Genomic DNA, 22,500 nt, shown 5'->3' on the forward strand with positions numbered 1-22,500 from the left:
AGAGGGGGGGATCAAAAAGATGGTAAAGACACATTTTGGAGCCGTAATGCCTTTCACACTTTAAGTAATGCAACACACACACACACACACACACACACACACACACACACACACACACACACACACACACACACACAGTCGCACACACTCACACACGCACACACACACTCACACACGCACACACACAGTCACACATACTATTATTGCTTAAGATATGACTCTCACAACAAACATCAAAGCGAGGAGGGTCCCTAACTAAATTCTGGCCAGAGATGATGTGAGTGATGTTTAATTTGTCTTATGATGTCTTTGTGCTCGTCTACAAAACAGGCAACAAAGAGGCCCTTTTCATTTTCAGATCTAATAATTTACACCTCATTGGACTGAACTGAATTGCTAATGAGGAAACGTGTTTGTCTCCCTAAAAGGAAAGACACAGACTAACTGCCACAAGTGTCATTGTAATAACACAAGTGCAGATGTAATAGTTAACTTAACATATGATATTTTTTATTTAACTGAATATAATTTCTATATATTGGGGGGCGACTTGACAGGTTGGTAAGGAAGGCTGGCTCTGTAGTGGGAGCTGAACTGGAGTGCATCACTTCTGGAGTGCATCTGACAAGAGGACCCTAAAAAAACTGATCAACATCTTGGACAATGAATGTCATCCGCTCTACAGCACTATCAAAAACCAAAAGAGCTTGATCAGCTGGAGACTTCGCTCACTGCCATGCACAACTGAAAGACTGAGGAAGTCATTTGTTCCTAGGGCCATTGAACTGTTCAATGCCTCACTAAAGGGAAGAGGAGAGATAGACTTCTCTGCTTAGTCTGTCTGCCTCTCCACCCTCTCCATGTCCATGTTTTTTGAGTACTAACTGCCCACTACTGCTTACTACTGTTTTACTACTGTTTTACTATTGTTCACAGCCTAATGTTTTCACTACTGTTTTACTGCTACACTGTTACCTCAACCTGTTCTTGCACTGAAATAGTTTTCTATTTTACCTTGTCTACATTACACTTTACTCTCCTATTTGTCTATATTATTTATGCTGGTCTCTAAACCTTACTGTTGCACTGTTGGACTAATGTTGGACTACTTTTTGCACCTTCACCATGACTCCCACTCTCTTGAGCACCTCACCAGGCACACACAACTAAGGACTATGGTTGGACTACTGTTTGCACCTTCACCATGACACTCACTCCCTTTAGCACCTCACCAGTCCTGGCCCTGTCACTACAAGTGTCTTATGCTTGATCACCCTCAAGCACACTGGACTTTCTTAATTTAACTTATATAGTGTATTTAGTATTTAGTTTTGTTAGTTTCTTATCTTATCTTCTACTGTCTTTATTGTACAGTGGAGTTTAGTTATATGTTTATACTATACTAATGTTTACCATTTCTGTTGTAAGTGCATGTTGTGTGTTATGTCTGTATGCTACTGAGACCCTTGAATTTCCCCTTGAGGATCAATAAAGTATCTATCTATCTACAGTATCTATCTATCTATCTATAAAATCAGGGACATTAAATGTGTCCTTTCGACTTACTTTAACTTTAAGTTACTTACTACTCAGATGTAGTATTAACATTATCAGGCATTTAAACTATATCATTAAGACTTTTTATGCTATGAAAATGAATCCCAGATATAATTTCACTTTGCCATCTCTGACATAGAGTAGGTTGTGTGTGTGTGTCTGAGGGATAAAACCAGACATTGCTGTTACACTAGGACAGTGTTTCTCAAACTTTTTCAAACCAAGGATAATAAAAACAATAAAAACTCAAAAAAACAGTAGACCTACTTCAACAGTATATTACATAATAGGCCTACTCACTGAACCACCTTGCTTATTGTCTTTGCACCTTGCTTATTATGTCAGAGGATTCATATGGTTTAAACTGGCATACAACTCACACACAATGGCAGCGTTGCAGAACTGTTTGGATTTACATATACAAGTTGGTTCAATATTGCAAACAACTCATCTATATTATATTTTACCACGTCTGCTCGCGGACCACTTAGGATAACTTGCGGACCATCAGTGGTCCCTGGACCATACTTTGAGAAACACTGCACTAGGAGACCATCACTTCAGCAGACTAGCTCCTGATCTGCTAAGAGTGGCCAATTGGCTGAATGGGAGGAAAAAGAGTTAGAGAAATTCTCTGTGATTGTAGGCTTGGGATGAAGCCTTTCTGAGGGAGAATGAATTGACTGATTGATGGAACTGATCTTTGCCATACAATTTAATTATACTGACATGCATGGTCTCTCTCTCTCTCTCTCTCTCTCTCTCTCTCTCTCTCTCTCTCTCTCTCTCTCTCACACACACACACACACACACCCACAGTGTCAACATCACATCAGAATCACCTTGTTGCTTGTCTCACCCACCCCATCAGCATTGTGGTGTGAGCAGACAAAAACATGTTTCTATCACTTTTCTCTTTTTTCCTGTCTATCTCTTCCTTCCTTCCTTCCCTCCCTCCCTCTCTTTCTTTCTGCCTCCTTTCACCCCAACCCACACACAAACACACTTTCTTTCTGCCTTTCCCTCACTCTGACTCCTAACCTCTCCCCTATCTTACTCGGTCCCCCCGTCTCTCTTTCTCTCTGTGTCATCACAGCCCGTAGAGGCTCAGACAGGATTAATCCTCTTCAGCACCAAGCACTTCACTGTCTGGATGACACAGTTGAGGACCCCCCCCCACCCCCCACCCCCCTCTGTCTGTCTCTTTTCCATCTATCTAACTATCTATCTCTTTATAGATTTCTCTTCTACAGATGCTCACACATTGCATGTAGTGCTTGTATTACCATGTGATTTTATGAGTGATGACACTAGTATTTCCTTGTTTAAGTAGTTTTACTGACACAGACACACACACACACACACACACACACACATACACACACACAGACACAGACGCCTGTGTCACATATACACTACCAGTCAAAAGTTTGGGGTCACTTAGAAATTTAAATTCCACACCATTATAGACAAAATACCAGGGCAGTAGTTGTCAGATTACATTATGTGCTTACATATTTGCATAAGGGTTCTTGACTGTTGTAGAAAGGACATGCCTATTCTTTAATGCAACATCTACATTGCCCATTATCAGCAACCATTCATCCAATATTCCAAAAGGCACATTCTGGATATACTAATCTGATATAATTTTAAAAGGCTAACTGAGAAAACATTGGAGAACCCTTTTGCAATTATGTAAGCACATAATGTAATCTGAAGACTGCTGTCCTGATTAAAAAAAAACAATGCAACTGATCTCAGCTGGTATTCTGTCTATAATGGAGTGGAGTAGAAATGTCTAAGTGACCCCAAACTTTTGACTCGTAGTGTACACACACATACACACACAGCAAGAAACATGCGTCATACACACATATACACACACAGAGACATGTGTGTCTCACACACACATACACAGAGAGGGGGAGAGAGAGAGGAATGGAGGGAGAGAGAGAGGGAGAGAACATTGCCTGGAGGAGAACATTTAGTTACAGTAAAAGCAGCTCAAGCGCGGTGTAGCAGGATGGGACACCGAAGAATGCTAAAAGCTTTTATGACATTTACACCCCTGCTACTCAGCGCATTAGATTATCCACAGTCAGTTTTACCTCCCTGTTGCATTAGACGCTGTACAGAAATAATCCTTAAAGGCCTTTGAAGCAGACATCCCAAACTGGTGCAGCACTTGTTGGATATGAAATTATTAAAAGCTCTTGAATGTCTACTGTTGGAAAGTTTGACTTTAACGTTAAGTGTTGTGTGTGTGTGTGTGTGTGAGTATACTGTATGCCGTTCATACTTTGCACTCCTTCAGAGAGAAAAGGTGGTGACCATGATGTACTCTCAAATGTGCTTTTGTGTGTGTGTTTGTATGTTTTGTGTGTGTGTGTGTGTGTGTGTGTGTGTGTGTGTGTGTGTGTGTGTGTGTGTGTGTGTGTGTGTGTGTGTATGTTTGTGTGTGTGTGTTTGTCTTCCAGGAAGCTAGCTGGAGGAGCAGAGGTTATCCTGAAGCATTGCTCTCCTGTTCCCTCTGTTCCTTCCCCTTGTAACCTGTACATATGTATATTGTCCTATGAATTGAACAATGTATAAGATAGGATAATAACTGGAATGTTTATTTAATTTCCTGCCTCAATATAACGTTGGTAAGAGCCTTCTAGTTGTATGAATATTACACAGAACTGAACGGGAATGAAATGTTTGTTGTTGAAAATGTATTTTGTTTTGGCTACCTGGTACCTGTAGGTAATGAGTGAGATGTGCACCTGGCCTATTCCTGAGGGGAGGGAGGTTTTAAAAGGGTAGCTGGGAGGCCAGACGGGAGGTGTTTTTTGTGGAGAGTAAACGTTTACCAGAAATTATAAATAAGAGATTGAAATAGACGCTGCATACAGGTTATTCTCGGCACATTTTGTGCGAAAAAAGGATTAACGCTTCTCCCGCTGGAGTGGCTACTGTCTGGGGAGAAACGAGGAAGCAGCTAGCCTGGGTGTTCCCATGCTGCCTTGCGCGCAATTTGATTCACGGTACTAAGGCAGCCTGGAGACCATGGAGCAAATTTTCGCCTGAGATAGGGAACCAATCACAGAACAGGGGAAAGCAAGGCGATGATGAGCTATGCACAGGCGCATTTGATAGACATCGGCGGGCACCCAATAAACGGATCTGGGCATTTTTTCAAATACAAGAAAATGAAGCGTTTGGTTCCCGGGCCACGTCTCATTGAATAGCCAGGCTAGGAAGCAATGGGGACATTTTGAACATTCAGGCCTTCGTGTGGGTGAGCCCGGTAATTTATTTTTCCCCTCGCTGTAGGCCTACAGTTTATTTTAGGTGGATTTTTGATTACGGGACTATTGGATTATTGCATTTTTTTCCCGTTTCAAGGGCAGCTCCTTTTTTCTTCTCTATTGGACATTGAAGACCTGGAATTGGCGGTAAGCTTTATATGACTTTGGGGTTGGGGCTGGGTAGAACAAAGTGATCAGGTTTATCTGTACATGCTTGGACTGAATATATATTTCTGTTTGGGGTAGGGGTTATTTTGTTAATTGTATGGGATTGGTTGCATGTATGAAATGAAATCGAGGCGAGAGAAAAAAGCATAACGCGGACCGTGAAGCCGCATCGACTAAAACGGCAACTAAACTTAAACTCAAATGACTGGTGTCGAATTATTTCTTTCTGATTTTAGTAGCGTTCATCTCATATAGAAAATTTAGGGTTGAATTGTTACACCCTCTCTTCCTCTCCTTCTCCTCCTCCTCCTCCTCATTTGCGCCTCTCGCTCCGCTTTAACCCTCTCCAGGGGCGTCACTAGACCTTTTTCACCATAATAGCCAATCAGGAAATAGCACCTCTGTAGCTGGGTAAGATTGAACGCAACAACCAATGAAAATCGTTCACATGATTCTTCCGAGTATTTCGTCCGCTGGAGCTCGTCATATCACTTTGAGCACAGAGTAAGTCGTCCCCTGTTTTAATGTTACAACAAATTCACAACTTGTTTGACAGAAAAAATGACACGTTGATCGCTGTTATAGTAGGTTGCCCACATAATTAGCATCTGTTTTTCAATGCTTAGCCTCGTAGCCTAAATTTAGCAACAGTTTACCAGCTTGTGCTCTCTCCCTCACACACACACTCACACCATGTGTAGGCTGCATGCACACATGCGGACAATTAATAATGATTTATACGTATACTGGAGAGAGAGTCCTGTAAAAGTAGCCTATACTGTTTGTGAAGCTGTCCTACTGTAAAACTAAACATAGCCTCTGATAAAGTATTCAGAGATGGACATCAGTGACAATTCTTCCTGAACAGAGGCAGAGGAAAGGGGAACAGTGAGGAGAGATGAGGAGGGGGGAGGTATGATAATTGCCCACATTAAAAGGTAACATTTATGCTGGTTATAGCCAGTGCTGTGATTTGATCAATGGTTTAATGGCAAACTTAAATAAGTTTGTTGCATTTGTAAATAAAAGCCTATGGGTTAACCTACACAGAATCAGACTCTGATTCTGTGTAGATTATTAGGCTACATTTGCAAATTATCACCAAAAGTCAGTATGAAGGCTTTAGTAGGCTATTTAAGCTAGAAAGAACTGCAGTATTGCCAGGATGACTACATGACCCTTGCCTGGGAGGGAAGTATATCTCAATATTGACTAAAAATAAGCTTCCCTTGTGTAAGAAAGCCTATTAAATTAATGCGGTGAGTATACAGTAGGACTACTTATGCCTACATGTATGTGTTTGGATGTTGCTGCAGTGGCTGCTACAACAATTGAGGGAGAGAGTGCTGGAGGAGAAGGAGGAGGAGAAGAAGGTTGAAAAGAAGGAGAAGAGAGGAGAGAAAGAGCACAGGCTGGGCAGTCCAGTACCAGGCAGGAGGAGGAGGAGGAGAGAGACAGGCAAGAAATGAATGAGGACATGATGGGGGCTAGACAAAAAAGCCATTTATTTCATATTGTGCGCATTTAAATGTTTTTTTTTATGTATTGGGAGTTGGGGGCCTGTGCCCCAGCAGAGCTCTAGGTCTAGAATCGCCCCTGACCCTCTCTGCTAAGGCCTTGCTTTCCTCACTTGGACAAACACACGGCTACTTGTGTGGAAAGCGTGTATCATGCATGCCGGTTTCAAGTTCGAAGTGCTAACCAGTAGGCCACGGCTGCCCCTATGGCCTTGCTTTCCTCACTTGGACAAACACACGGCTACTTGCGTGGAAAGCGCGTATACATACAGTAGTTATGCATGTTATGCATAGTTATACATAGTTATGCAAGTGTGTGTGTGTGTCTGCAGTAACTAATGGAGAGAAAGAAAGTATATTTATACCAATGACCTCCATAGAAAGTGTCACCTCTATTCTGTATATATTTTGGCTTAGCGTCTGAAATGGAATATTTAGTTTTTCAGTCCATTGACTATCTCTGTCTGGTTTTCTGTCCATCTGTCTAACATGGGCTTTTCTCGTTTGCTCAATGAGGGAAGCTAACTGTCTCTACGTGTCCAGAGCATCCAGGTGGACGAGGGCTCGGAGGCGGTACTCACCCTTGAAGGGCTTTCTCCCCAAACCAGTCTCCTTTGCCAAGCCCTCGCAAGTAGACTGGTGTATCACTGGGTGTGTCTTCTCGTGTGACGTTCACCTGTGGGGACAGACAAGGCATTCAACGATGAGTGTGTGTGTGTGTGGTGTGTGTGTTTATGTATTCAATATGCCAATATGTGTACACATGTATTTACACCTGATTGTTTGAGTGTATGTGCATGTGTGCGTTTCTATGATTCACAATTAGTCCTATATAATGATTTATTTCTTTTGGTTTAATATGATAATCTCTGTATGGAGATGAGGACTCTTGCCATCTTATCCTTTTCAGTTCCAATTGTCACCCTCTTCGCAAATCAGCAGAAAGTAAGGAGTCCCTCAGTATCACTAAAAAGTCACTCGTGTGTGTATGTGTGTATGTGTGTGTGTGTGTGTGTGTGTGTGTGTGTCTATGTGTGTCTATATGTATGTGTGTGTGTGTGTGTGTGTGTGTGTGTGTGTGTGTGTGTGTGTGTGTGTGTGTGTGTGTGTGTGTGTGTGTGGAGCAATGTGTGTGTATGTGTGTGTGTGTGTGTGTGGGGGGGGGGGGGGGTTGTAATGGGGGGGGTTGTAATGTGAAAAAAATGCCTCAGGCATAAAAGAGAGCGTTGCCTCGGAGACAAGCACACCAGCAAACATTCCACTGGTGAGCTAAGTAGCCCTGACCCCTGACCTCTGTGTGCTTCTTAGGTGTCCTGCTGGAGGAGGAAGAGGAGGGTGGGGGCACTCACCTTCCCCTTGCTGATGATGAAGAAAGTGTCTCCTCGCGCCCCCTGTCTGATGATGTACTCCCCATCTCCATAGTGGGTCTGTCGAGGACAGAGGAAGAGAGAGGGAGAGAGAGAGAGAGAGAGAGAGAGAATAAGGGGACAGAGAAGGAGAGAAAGAAACAGATGGTCAGTGAAGCAGAGAGAGATATATATAGAGCATCGAAGGGAAGGATATAAGGAATGTAAAAAAGAATAGAATAAGGCAGGAAAAAGACAAGATGAGAAGGGGGAAGTAGCACTGACTATCCTACTGTGATTTAAATGCACCCTAATACACATGACCCCTTTATATTGCCTTATAAGGGGAAGCCACACTAAGTCTCATTCAGCCATATTAGTATAATGACCACAATATTATGTACCATTATACAATGCACAGACACACACACATATACAGTACACACATACACACACTGTAATCACACACATACACACACACACACACACACACACACACACACACACACACACACACACACACACACACACACAGAACAGACTCAAGAGGGCTCCAAAAGAGTGTTCCATCAACTTTCACAGGTCCATGCAATTAAATAGAACATTGTGTGTGTGTGTGTGTACACAGCGAAATGAAAAGTCCAATGATCCCCACACTTATTATTGCTCATCTGCAGAATACAAAAGATCATGGTGTGTGTGTGTGTGTGTGTGTGTATGTGTGTGTGTTCTGACTGAGAACGCCGTTCCCATCAGTCCAGAAATGCCACGGGGATATTTTGAGGAGCACAAATAGTATGCAGGAACATTTCAGCGGCATCGTCCTCATGAATAGTATTGATCGTGGAGGACGGCGATCTACCCAGAAGGCCGTTGGCAGTGCGGCATCGACTGGCGCCGGATGCTCTTTTCTCCCCTCCACCCTAGCGCCACTCAGCACCTCTGGGCATGGGCAGGGGGGAGAGATGGAAGGGACACATCTGGTATGATGGGAAGATGTTGCGGACTGCAACCAGAGCCTCAGCAGTCAGCGAGTAAGCAAGACGAGGCATTTCCTATTCCAAAGTGCAGTACACTCATACATGCATAAATAGACACACACATACTGTACACACACACACACACACACACACACACACACACACACACACACACATATGCACGCACAATCTCTCTCTCTCTCTTTCTCTCTTGCACACACACACACACAGAGAGACACACACACACACACACACACACACACACACACACACAATAACACACACACACAATAACACACACAAACACACACAGAGACACACACACACACACACACACACACTTCCTTCCCTCCCATTACTACCCTCTTCGCAGTCCCCCCAGTCCCGCCCCCTTCTCATACGCTCAGTGGAAACTTGCGAACTTTTTTGACACGCCGCTCGATCCCGCCTCACAGGGGCCAGTGTGGGAACGCTCACTCACTCGCTTGCTCGGCCGCCCGCCGGCCAGTACGCCCGCTGGCTGCCCACCCGCCTACCTAACAAACCCCTCACAAACCGATCCCAGATGTCTGGCAAACAAAAGGCATAAATAACAATGCAAAACAAAAACAAACAAACGTGAACAAAACAAACAAACATAAACAAAATAAAAACAAAAAAAAGGAAACAAAAAACAAATCAGACTGGAGCGAAATTAAAAACCTTTCCGGTTTTGACTCATTTGCACTCAGATGCGTTTGAGTGTTGTGTCGTTGGCGTCCATCTTCAGCACGTCGGAGTAAGCCTACTCTGAGCTGCCCTGGCTACACAACCTCTTTGTCTTCTTCTGACAAATAAGGTGAACAGCTTGCCCTAAAATATGCAGCTTCATTTTTTTAGACCATGTGTTGACAAAAGAGACTGGAAAAGCATGTTAGAGGTTAAGACCCTCTCTACCCTCTCTATTCTCTCTCTCTCTCTCTCTCTCTCTCTTTCTGTTTCACATAGTTATTTTAGGACAAATTTCAGACTCCCCAGACTCCTCATATATATTCAAACCTTAGCAGTGACTGTTAGATAACAAGGCTAGTAGTAATGAAGTTTTGCTGTTGTTACCAAGGCAACATGTTTCTGCCCTGCAGAATAGTGTCTTTGTCATGAGATCCTCTGACAGATGGGAGCAGGCCTACTGACCAATCAGCATCTAATGTCCAATGTCCATGTTTTGGAGCTCAACACGTAGAGCTTGGTTGAACAACACTAAGATTATGGATTCAATACTCTGGTTGGAATTACAATAAATATTTACTGTATAAGTCACTCTGTATAAAATCCTCTGGCAAATTATTTGCAAACAAAATGTATAATAAATACAACAATGAAAAGACTGCAAATTAACAATGAAAAGACTGCAGGCATGAGTAGCAACTACAACTATTACAATTATCATGAAAAAGCTATTGACCCGGTGAGTTGCTTTCTCACAAACAGTTAGAGTTAAACACATAGAAACTGGATTCCTCGACTGGCTCAATACTAACAGCTCTTCCTCAGTAGGGTGCTCATGGGGCTGTGTTTTAGAATAGCATTGTGAGTTCCAGGGTCCCTCAGCAGAGAAACAGGCACGTCAACTCAGACAGTATTCACAGCCCACGCTTTCACTTACATACTAACAGTGTGTGTGTGTGTGTGTGTGTGTGTGTGTGTGTGTGTGTGTGTGTGTGTGTGTGTGTGTGTGTGTGTGTGTGTGTGTTTGTGTGTGTGTGTGCATGTGTGTGTGTGTGTGTGTCAACTGGGTGTAATCGTTCATTAAAATGTCAACCTGTCAAAATAATCAACTGGAGAAAAATGTCAGCTGAATATGTCAGCCACCTGCCATAAACATCATTAAATGAGTGAATACACACACACACACACACACACACACACACTTTTCACCTGTTGCTTCTCCACATATTAACATAACTTGACAAAACAAACTACAGGACACTTTCCATGATATTAACGTCAGTGAGATAGAGGGCCGGTCAAAGTCTGCCTTGGCACATAAAGTACATCAGATACACACCAATTTCCAAACATTCCTTCCAGAGCTATGTAAGAAGATAACACTGAGGCATCATAAAAGTCGTATCCTACGCATATTAACATAACTATGCAAAGCAAAGGAAGGGGCAATTTACATTAAGATATCATATATATTGAATTGGAATAAGTCAAGTCTTTATTCCACTGTAAAACAGATTCGTGCAACTCAACATCATCCCATCAAGTCACCTTGTTTGCGTTGACTGAATTATGTGGATGTGGGGCGTCAAGTCCATTGAATACACATTGGCATCAGCCAGAATGACAAGATGCCTTGAGTGCAATAATCTTTTTACAGTGTTTGTAACAGGTAGGTGGCAGCACCTTGAGTAAGTACCAGGACTGTGTCAGGCAATAGCACTTAGACAAGAAATTGTGTTAAGACTGCGAGTGTCTCCCTAAAACAGATACAAAGACAAGGATACCTGACAGATACAAACAAACTGAGAGACCCTCTACCACCACGGCACAGAATGTTATCAATCCAGGGATTCTATTCCAGCTCTGTGAAGATCTCCCTACTGTCGGAGCAGAATAGTCTTAAAGGAGAGATCCGGCCGATTTTTACATGGGTCTTGATCGCTAGACGTCGCCAAGTACCATCGACAGGATGCAGGGCTAGGTGTGATGTCATCAGTGTCATCCCTCCACATGTGCAGGTCCGAGGGGGAACAGGAACACAAGTGGCCGCAGCACCAAATACCACATTCAGGTCCAAATGCCCACAGAGAGAAACCCACGTTTGAGTCAGGTCCCGATCCCACCCTATCTATCTCTCTCCCATTTACTTCCTGACACTCTTCACTGTGATATCTGAATAATGGCAAAAAGCCATTTTTTGTAAAACAATAAATAAAATAAATAAATAAATAAACATGTATAGGTCCGTGTTCCCTCAGACCAGTTGTGGATTCCCAACCTACAGACATACTGTATAATACACTTGATGCTACATAATATTGACACAACTCAGTCAAAGCAGTAGGATCACTTGAGTGGGTTGTGTTGAGTGTCCTGGCCTTTTCATCTGTCTCTCTCTACATGCTCTTACCCACATAAGAGGCTAAAATACCCCCGAACACTTGAACTTAAAGAGATGCTCCTATCTGACAGAAAATCCCAGAAATCCCTCATTTTTATACTGCCATTCCGGGGGCATTAAAAAAGACGAGGTGGCATTTGGCGACGGTGGGGGTGGGGGTGTCTAGTGTGGGAGTAACAAACATGTCGATCACGGTGCTGCTGCTGGGTCTTGGGGCGACTGATCGAGCAGGGCGGGAGAGGGAACGGGACTCCCCGCAGAGATGAGAGGGTCATTTGTAAGAAAGGCAGAAGGCAGTGTGAGAGTGTTCCGAACCTGATGGTGATGGTGCACGAGCCGCCAGTTTGGAACAGTTTAATGTCTGTAATGCAGACGCCATAACAGAGCCATGTAAATAAGCTATTTAAAGTCTGCAGCTACATCTTCTTAAACTTCGACTTATAAATAGTAATAAAAATAGTAATGTATGTTCTTTATAGGCTCATTTCAAGACATTTAAGGATGCCTTACAAAGCACAATGACAAAAAAATACAATATTCAGACATCAGAAGTGTACTTGGGAAAAGTAACTTAGACTGGAGCGTATGTGTCAGCAAAAGGTAAGTGAGTTTAAAGAGCTGTGTTTTTGTTTTAGTGTATTTTGAGACGTGATTTAAAAGGAGAACATCATTATTGCATACTGTATGTCTTCCAGGAATTCCAGGGGCAAAATGATGCCAAAATAGCATGGTCATATGAGCAAAACTGGAGTCTGCACAGTACACGCGTATTGGAGCCAGCACCATAGATCCGCTCAGAACTGGCCACATTTGGTTTAAATCTCCTCCGTTTTTTAGTTCCTTCCAGTGGCTTAACTTTTGACTAGGCTTCCAAAATCCATCATGATAGACTCTGTCATTGTGGGAGCGTGATTTAAAGGGAGATCAGGCATAGGCTGCATGGGGCTGTTGGTCAGGGTTCTGGTTCGTCTGAGAATCTGTGTTGGGGCAGGCGTTGGGGATGCCGAGACAAGGGAATGTGGACTGCGCTCCTGTGCCACAGAGGGTCAGACATCTGCCTGGGTGGACATGCGGTAGGGTAGTGGACTGGCACTAGGGGTGAAACAGAATGGGCTGTCACTGGCTTGGAGCACATCCAGGTATTTGAATATACCACTTAAACAGTTCAGTATGAATATGTGTACCTTTACACCCCTAGTGATTAACGCCCCCCATTTGTGCCTGAGCGCCCCCCTTGTCTGCTGCTTTAGTCACAGTGCCCCCCCAACACTGTCCATAAGGCACACTGGGGGGCTCACTCTTGGAGCCAGCGTTCGAGGTACTGCATGTTTTTTTAAATTCCCATTAAATTCTTCATTGTGTGGTATCAAATGTTGCTGCTTGGACTCATGCAGGTGGTTTTGGTGTGTCTGAGAGCCAGAGGTGGGGGCAGTGAGGTGGAGATGGAGCCTGAAGGGCGTTTGGGGTTTGGACGGGGGAGATGAGTAGACGCTCTGAGCAGCAACGGTTCATGCTCCACAGGAGATGGCTGCACTCCCACACTGTTGCGCTAGGTGACTCTGACAGGACAACTCTAACACAAACACACACAAATACCTCAAACACTCACAGAGAGACACATATAATCAAATACAGCTGTGTCAAATATATTCACCAAATACAACATGCTCTCTCTCTCTCTCTCTGTGTCTCTCTTACTCTTACACATACACACACACACACACACACACACACACACACACACACACACACACACACACAAAGACACACTCCACAGCTCATTAATCATTTTCTCTCTGCCCATTAGTCCACTACAGTCACACACACAAAGGTCTCCATTTTTTCCAATCATTATGTCTCTTTTTTTTGTTGGTTCTGATTTTGTGGCTTTCAAACGAGAGCCACCCGAACGGCACAGCTCAGGGAGAAGAGAGAGGAAAAGGGAGAAGAGAGAGAGAGAGAGATTGAGAGAGAAAGATATATAAAGAGAGAGACATAAAATTAGAGCGAGAGAGACAGAGTGAGTGAGAAAACTCAGAATGAGGTTTGGTTGCTTGTTATTGTAAGATATTGTTTGTGCCATGGAGGTGTGCTTCCCACAGAGGGGACATATCTAGTCTTACCTCGCCTGACCTCCCATCAACCCTTATTTTCTCCACTCTCCCCAGCCTGGTGATGGAAAGACATGCCCCCTTTGTTCACACAAAGAAGCTGTCAACTATATATAGCCGACCACAACACTCTATATATGGTGTATGTGAGGTTTACCTTTCAATGGGGACAGAAGAGTATCAATATGCAAATCAGTGTCATGCTAACAATGCCTGAGCTTGTCTTGTGTACATGATACACACTTCCTCTTCACAAAGAAAAAAATAATAATTAAAAGCCACAAAAAGAACCATGAATGCTGTTTTTCTATGCAGATTCTGCCAATCAACACTGAAGTATTTCTCTCTCTCTTTCTGACACACACACACACACACACACACACACACACACACACAAATCGCTATTTAGTCAACAGCAGTTCTGTTTAGTATCATCTGACATGTTGTGTGTAGACAGGTCCTCACTGGCTCTGGCTGCTCGTGCTTCATAATGAACACTAATGAGCGTGCGGCTGGTCTCCATGCCGATGAGATGACTAGTACAGCCATTTCTGCTCAGCTTTCGAGATGTCTGCGCACAATCTTCCCAATACTAAATGATGTTGCTGCACTTTAACATTCATTTGCATAAATTACTGTAACAAGATGTTCCTTCTCAAATGTGTTATAGTGAGAGAGAGAGAGAGAGAGAGAGAGAGAGAGAGAGAGAGAGAGAGAGAGAGCGCAGCACACATTTTTAACTTCTGGAAGCATCTCCAGGTGAAGGCGCTGCTGAGATATGAGGGATGCCATTGACAAAACAACATTTTAGGCGTCTGATTAAAGGTTTGTGAAAAACACTCAAAGGGACTTTGTGGAATCGAGTCGACTTGAACACAAAATTACATTTGCGACAGCACTCCACTGACTTGGATTGTATTTCATACAGCTGCACACATGGTACAAAGTCACACTACAAGAGAGCGGACCTGACGCTAGCTGGTTTGCATGCTAACTTTAGCGAATATCTGGGTAACAAAGAGCATTAGTGTTTTCATTCTGAATATTGTTAACTAAAGACAACTACAAATAGCTCCTTTACATAGTGCGGATGTGAGCTGACTTATCTTTGGCAAACAGCAGCAGCTGACAGTATCAACCTGGTAGCATCTTATTATCTGGTGCCTCAGGTGTCAATTTAATCACACTGCAGCCTGTTGCAATCTGCTGGAATCACAGATGCATCCTCCACTCCTCCACAAAACCTGCCCCGACCCATATGATGAATGTTTACACGTCAGACAAATGCTAGGGTAAACATTATATATGACATCCCTTTGGCAAGCTGTCTTCAGCTTTGGCAAGCTGTATTCCCGAGCTGATTTTTGTTTTCTTTCTCATATGCTTGCGTGGCAGCCATCTTGTTGCACGGGTCTAAGTGGCCTGGAAACCCAGAGGCAACCAATTGGATTTCAGAATCTTATCCCAGCTGTGGCGCCGACTAAGGCACAGCATAGAAATGCAGGAAGGGGAGGGAAATGACCTCTGGATCTGTCTCATGGCTCATGTGTAGGAAATGGACATCCTCAGGGTCTCTGGGGCAAGACTTCAAGACTTGAGGCATGTCCATTTACACACACACAGACACACTGACCTGACATACACACACACACACACACACACACACACACACAAACACATACACAAACACACACCCCACATACATACACACAGAGAATAGAGAGAGAGCGAAAGAGAGAGAGAGATCGGGAGAGAGAGAGAGAGAGAGACAGAGAGAAAGTAACTATTCCTCCCCATTAAAACACATGGCGATAGACGTCACCTGTTGCCTTGCTGGCCCTGATGGAGTGCCAGGCAAAGGCTAATGAAGTGGCTCATCACGGCGGACGCCGACGGAAATTGGTTCGATTGCTCACCGTCAGCCCCTAATGGACTGGAAACGGGCATCACCATGCGTGCCTCTTTGGAGTGTTCCCCGTCAGCGACACAGGGCCACCGCACGCTGCCACCGACCTGTTGTCACTGATTGAGTTTGTCAGAGGGGGGAAAACACCTGCTCCAGGGGAGAGTATTCAAATCTCATTCGCACAGATGTTTCAGTTCAAGTATTACTATGCAGTCAGTGTTTTCTTTTCCACACAGCTACTGTTGCTGAATGCAGTGGTGACTTCCCCTCAATGCCTAGCTGTTAAACGAGGCGAATGTGAAATCAAACCGAATCATGGGTGATGATTGTGTTCTCCCGAAGACCCTGAAGCGAGTTAATGACAAAAAGAACGGGGGATGTCGACAGGAAAATCAATGGGGAGTTTGTCATTGGTGCTGGAAGGGGCATCCTACCTCTTCGAGCACGTCTGCCAGCTTGCTGAGAATCTCCTCTTGAAGGCCTTGAAAAGTTGGAACACTGGAGAGAATGAAGAGAATAAGAGGAAGAGGAGAGGGAGAGAGAGAGGGAGAGAAAAAGACAGAGGGACAAATAAAAAGAGAGAGAGAGAGATTAGACAATCAAAAAATTAAAGTCGCTCCGATGTCATTATCACCTTTGGAACTCACCTCTGCAGTACATCATCATAACCACACACAATCTATCATCTGTAAGAATTCAATACGCCACTTGTTTCTCTGAGAGCCAAAAGCTCACATCTACACAGAGGATTTCTTCATATCAAGCATTTCCCTCCAGAGCTCTCCTACTGTTAACTAGATTAATGCTGGTGGGATTCAGTAAAATTGTCATGCTGACAAGAAGACAATCTCCCGCCATCCCAAAAAAGACACATTCCACCCCCTCCTCCCTTTTCCCCATTGCCAAAGAAGAAATGTAGCTGGGCAAACAACGAGATGTCTTGTGGAGATTACTGGAGATGCCAGGGGACCGTCCCTAATGCTTCTGCACCGTGCTCAGTTTCACCAGCTGCTCTCATCTCCCCTCACCCCTCCTCTCCTCTCCTTTCCCCTCATTTTCTCTATTCTCCCTTCCTCTCCCCTCTTCTCCTCTCTTTTCCCCTCCTCTCCTCTCTTCTCCTTTCCCCTCTCCCCTCATTTTCTCTATTCTCCCCTCCCCTCCTCTCCTCTCTCCTCACCTCCTCTCCCCTCCTCTCCTCTCCCCTCCTTTCCTCTCCTCTCCCCTCCTCTCCTCTCCTCTACTCTCTCCTCCTCTCCTCTCACTCTGATAAGGGAGGTATGGGGCAGCAGCTAGAGGAAGGGCATGTTCTTTTGACCTGGCATCTCCTTCTTTCTTCTGCTTGACATTTCCTGAGTGCAGCATCTGCCAATACAGTCACATCAAGCTGAGCATCCACAACTCTGGTGGATGTGATGTGATGTGATTTGGACGATCCCTCCGTACCCCTTTTCTGTTTGCTGACACTGGGAATTTGTGGCTTGTTTAAACTTATTTTGAAATTGCTAACACACTTAAAATGACATGCGTAGCACAATTATTTAAACTGACACACAAAGAGCAAAACTTCTTCTCAAGTCTCCAAAATTCTAAACACATTTTCTGCTTTACACACCTTTTGCAATTCAAAAGGTGTGTAAAGTTTGCTGACACTGGGAATTTGTGGCTTGTTTAAAGTTATTTTCCAATTGCTAACACACTAAAATGAAATGCGTAGCACAATTATTTAAACTGACACACAAAGAGCAAAACTTCTTCTCAAGTCTCCAAAATTCTAAACACATTTTCTGCTTTACACACCTTTTGCAATTCAAAATGCCACTTTTTAAATGCACTGAACACAGGTCTCTGCATAAGACACAACAATCTGACATAAAGTCACGTTTGCCATTTCAAAACACTGCCATTCAAAATGACACTACATGAGCTAATTGGCCTATACATGTGAATATGTTGCACAGACTTGTTTGGTGAAAAAAAAAGAAGAAAGAAGAATTGGTAACACTTTATTTTAATGTGTCGCTGTTACAGTGTACTTACCTAATTAGGTACAGTGGTACAACCTGTGTAACAACATGTACTATCAGGTACTATCATTGTACTTGCATTATGTATTTGTGGGTACCTACATATAGTTGTTACATTGTAATACTGAGTGCTTTTACAAAACTTTGCCAATTTGCCTACATTTTCATCAGAGGCAAAGAGCTGACCTGAGACCTGCTGGATGGGGTAAATCTGGTCATGATAGATTTGATATACAAAGCATTCTTAGCTCCAGTCAAGGCCTCATTGTCTTCAGTACATGTAACAGCTGTGCTGCTACAACCTTGTTACTCTTTGATACAGTGGAATAAACCTATTACGTGTACCAGTTAATTACTTACATGTACATATGACATGTATGTTATGTCTTCGATGTCTTGGAACAGGTCTACTAATTCACTACATTAGTACATATATTAACTGTGTTGGTACACACTTATTGCTCTTTGATACAGTGGCATAAACCCATTAAAATGAAGTGTACCAGTTAAGTACTTACAATTACATATTACATGTATTATATTACCCTCTTCACACAGAAAAGCAAGGAAAAGTGTGCTTAGAGCCTCGCTAATAACTTCAGAGTGAGCATTTCCTGGATGGAAAGAGAGAGAGAGCGAAAAAGAAGGAGGGAGATAAGGCAGAATAGTAAGGTAGAGGAGGAAGGAGGAATGAGGGGGAGGAGGGGACCATGAGGGAGGGAAAAGGTCAGCCAATCCATGATTGTGGCTCGGGAAAAATGGGAAAGGAGAGGAGGGACAAAACCCAGAGAAATGAATAGAAGAAAGAGACCAGAGAAGATGAAGTCGGACGCTCACACAGGTGGAGAAGAGGCTGAATAGGTCAGAGAGATGAAGGGAAGAGAGAAAAAAGAGGAGCGATTGAAGGAGGGATGCAGGGAGGGAAGCATGAAGGGGGAGGGGGGTAGAGAAAGAGGACAAGGGGAGAGAGAAAGTGACAGAGAGAAGGAGAGAGACAGAGCGTGTTGAGAGGAAGAGAGAGAGAGAGAGAGAGAGAGAGAGAGAGGAAAAGAGGGATGGGATGAATAGAGAAAGTGAGAGGAAGAGAGAAGATGAGAACGTGTGAGGGAGATATAGAAAAGACAAGAAAGAGCAGGGGAGAGAAACGGAAAGAAAGAGAGAGCTGACTCACCTCTTGAGAAACTCCATGTATTCTGTCTGCTTGATAAGGCCAGTTCTCATCATGATGGTCTGGAAACACTGGCGGTCAATGGCCCACAGCTTCACATTGGTCAGAGCTGGGGGCAGAGGAGGAGGGAGGGGTTATATGTACATTCGGTACATAGGGATAATGTGCGGAACGCTGGTCATTATCAGAAAATAAGTCCCTACAGGGTGAACAGGACTTGTTTCGTCCTAAAGGGACTTATTTTCCGATAATAACTGACGTTCTATACATAACGCCTACTTGCCAAAACGTTTCATCAGTTCCATTGCATGAAGTGACCAGACTACTTGCAAAGTGATATGAAAGCCTTAAATCGGAAGGACAAAACCTGTTGCCATTGACAGCGGTAATTATTTGTTTGCAGTGGTAATTACATGAAAATAATTTACTGTAGAACGTTGGGAAATCCCATTCAAGTCAATGGAGCGTTCTACTAGCATTGTGAAGAGCCATATATTAAATGATATATGGACATAGACACACTCACCAATCATACAAACACATACATAAACCAGCAGACAAAAGTAGAATGCTCTCACAGATCAATTATGAACACTGTATGTACATCTCAGAACAAACTCTCATACACACACACATGCACACACGAACACGCACACGCACACACACACACACACAAACACTCTCTCTCTCACACACACACACACTCTCTCACACACACACACACACTCACGTGGTGCTTGGACAAAAGAATCCCCAAAAACAACTAGCGTCTGTCCGGCGGTTGACATGAAAAAGCGCATGAAGAATCCACTTGGTGATGGCAAGGTACAGTAATTATCTACCCGCTGACTGGGAACAATTTTCCCCAAATGCCCTCAAATTGATTTCCTTTCAGCCATAATCTTGGCAGCGATTGGGACGCTGAGGAGAGACTGCCTGAGGAGTCCATGGAAATAGACTTTCCATGGGATGGAAAGAAGTTATTATTCCGGGACATGAATGGGAATTTTAAATGGGCTTTCTTGGGGCCGGATGGTGTTTCTAAGAAAAGAGACTGTGGGCTATACATTCACTGTGGTACTTCAACCACTATGCAGGCTAAATGGGGAAAAAAGGTGATGCTCTGACACACAACCTGATTTGATTCCTTTTTTTCTTGTGATGTTTTCCAGTGACACCTGTTTCACATATAATTACGTAACCATTCAAATTCCAACATTTCTGAGTCACTCAGTCTTTTAGGGAGCCTGGATCCATTATTCAGTGGGGGTCCGATGGGAAACAGTGTCCACTGCAAACACGTTATCTCGCTATGACAGGCCTTGCAGCGCGGGAATCACCCATAGGCCAGGCCAGCTCACCATAGCGCGAGGGTGGGAGAGATAAGGAGAGGAGGGTGGAGGGAGAGGAGGGTGGAGGAAGAGGAGGTGGAAGAAGTGGAGACAATTGGCGGCACACAACTACGCACTGGGAATTCCCTCTCAGGGATGATGTACTAGGCTCCCATTCACTCTCCACAGCCGAGGCCAAATGGTCAGAGAAAACTCAGTTTGTCACGGTCAGGTAGTTTCACACAGTTGGATAAAATGGGGGAGTGTTTTTGTTTTCGATTTCCAATCATGATTCCCCAGGCCAGGTAAGGTGAAAAGCGAACCACAATAATGGAGTAATGTGAAATGATGACATACATTGTTTACTCGGTAACTCTCTACTGCTGGGTGAAAGCATCTGCAAATTATGATACATTTAAATGTACTGTATTTATTTGTTTATGCTTTCAGTTCAGTCTGTTTATTTATTTGTTTGTTTGTTTATTTATCTGTAGCCTATGTTGGTCTGTTTCTCAGCAGAATTATAGAAAAAACCATCTACCCAATTTTAATGACATTTGGTGGCAGGTTGTAGCATGGATCAATGAAGAACCTATTACATTTTGTAGTGGATCCGAAGCCCAGGGAGGATACACAAATAATGTTTTACTTCCATTGACATTGCGAGATAGGACAAGTAACTAATGCCTCTTATGGCAGCTGAAAATACTGACTTCGATAGCCTTTTGAGGAAAACCATTATCATTTTCTATCAAGAGAACTCTCTGGCCTCCATCAAATACAATCTCCTCGCGTCTCTGTGTTCTGACTGAGAGATGCTGGGTGATTCTGGAGTTTCACATCATGTTTATCGTGCCATGTGGCTGTAACAGACTTTCCTGATTGATCTCTCTAGGTGTACAGACAGCTGGGAGGTGGATATACTGTAGATAAATGGACAGACAGAGAAAGGGGCTGGGGCACAGACATGATGGAACAGACGCTGAACATTTAATGTTATTTTCTTTTTTCTTCAGCTCCCAGAACAATATCAGTGAATCATATTACTCGTCTGTACACAAGAGGCCACACTTTAGACTAGACTGAATGTGCATCTGCTATCAGACAATAACAACTCCAAGACATCGTGTTACAGTTAAAAAGCAAAAAAAGACACCATGAAATGACTCTTTCTTTTCAGCATGGACTAAGAGAAAGAAATGAGAGACACAGGGGCAAACACTCTTCCAGGCGAGGCATGGAGAATTATCAGCCAATTAGGGCCTTTCATTTAGCCGACTTTTGTGATAGAATCAATTATAGGTGTTCACTGGTTCGCTCACAGAGACCTCTGCATGCATTAGAGGTAAAGAAAAACGCTAGCTAGACACCGGAAAATGGATTGTCTGAAGAGAAAAAGAAAGATTGTCTGAAAAAGAAAGAAAAGCCAGAAAGAGAGAGAGAGAGAGAGAGAGAGACTACACACCTTCCAGGCTTGTGCTCATACACAATTAGGAGAACAGAAGGCAATGCTGCTGCCACTGCACAGAGTGTCAAGACAAGGGCTCCTGGGAGAATCTATCTCTATATCTTTAATCCACTCATCTAACCACTACTCCCAACCACACTAACCACACCAATAGAACCAATAGACACAATAGTGTCTGATGGCTAATCATCAGTTATATAGAACAGGTTTCTGGAGACTCTGGGAAGTGCTTTACAGATCCTCTGGATTCGATCGGTCACGCTCGGAACATCACACGTTCTTCTCAGCACACACTCTCTCTGTTGCTCTCTCTCTCTCTCTCTCTCTCTCTCTCTCTCCCTCTCTTTTGCACTCTTCAGTCAACAGAAGCCGAGTTCAGTCGCCTGTGGAAGAAGTCCTCAGGGAGAAGTGGGATCTTCGGCTCAGACATGGACTCTTTCCCCTGATTAATGAAAGGACAATTAGAGGTGGAATACTTATATCACCCACTAATAGGCTACATTCTATTTGAGTGTCTTCATG

General features: G+C 43.6%; 1 protein-coding gene across 2 annotated transcripts in view; it reads right to left on the reverse strand.

The window, feature by feature from the left end:
* The window catches only part of prkg1b (protein kinase cGMP-dependent 1b), a 145,567-nt gene that overhangs the window by 44,455 nt on the left and 78,612 nt on the right, over window positions 1-22,500 (reverse strand). For both annotated transcript variants that reach the window (XM_048233584.1, XM_048233583.1), the window contains exons 4-7: window positions 19,183-19,288; window positions 16,422-16,485; window positions 7,885-7,962; window positions 7,117-7,211 (exon numbers count right to left, since the gene is read on the reverse strand). In XM_048233584.1, coding sequence (XP_048089541.1) covers window positions 7,117-7,211; window positions 7,885-7,962; window positions 16,422-16,485; window positions 19,183-19,288 — 343 coding nt within the window. The remainder of the gene's footprint in view (window positions 1-7,116; window positions 7,212-7,884; window positions 7,963-16,421; window positions 16,486-19,182; window positions 19,289-22,500) is intronic.

Source organism: Alosa alosa, chromosome 22, assembly GCF_017589495.1.
Source record: "Alosa alosa isolate M-15738 ecotype Scorff River chromosome 22, AALO_Geno_1.1, whole genome shotgun sequence".
Lineage (NCBI taxonomy): Eukaryota > Metazoa > Chordata > Actinopteri > Clupeiformes > Clupeidae > Alosa > Alosa alosa.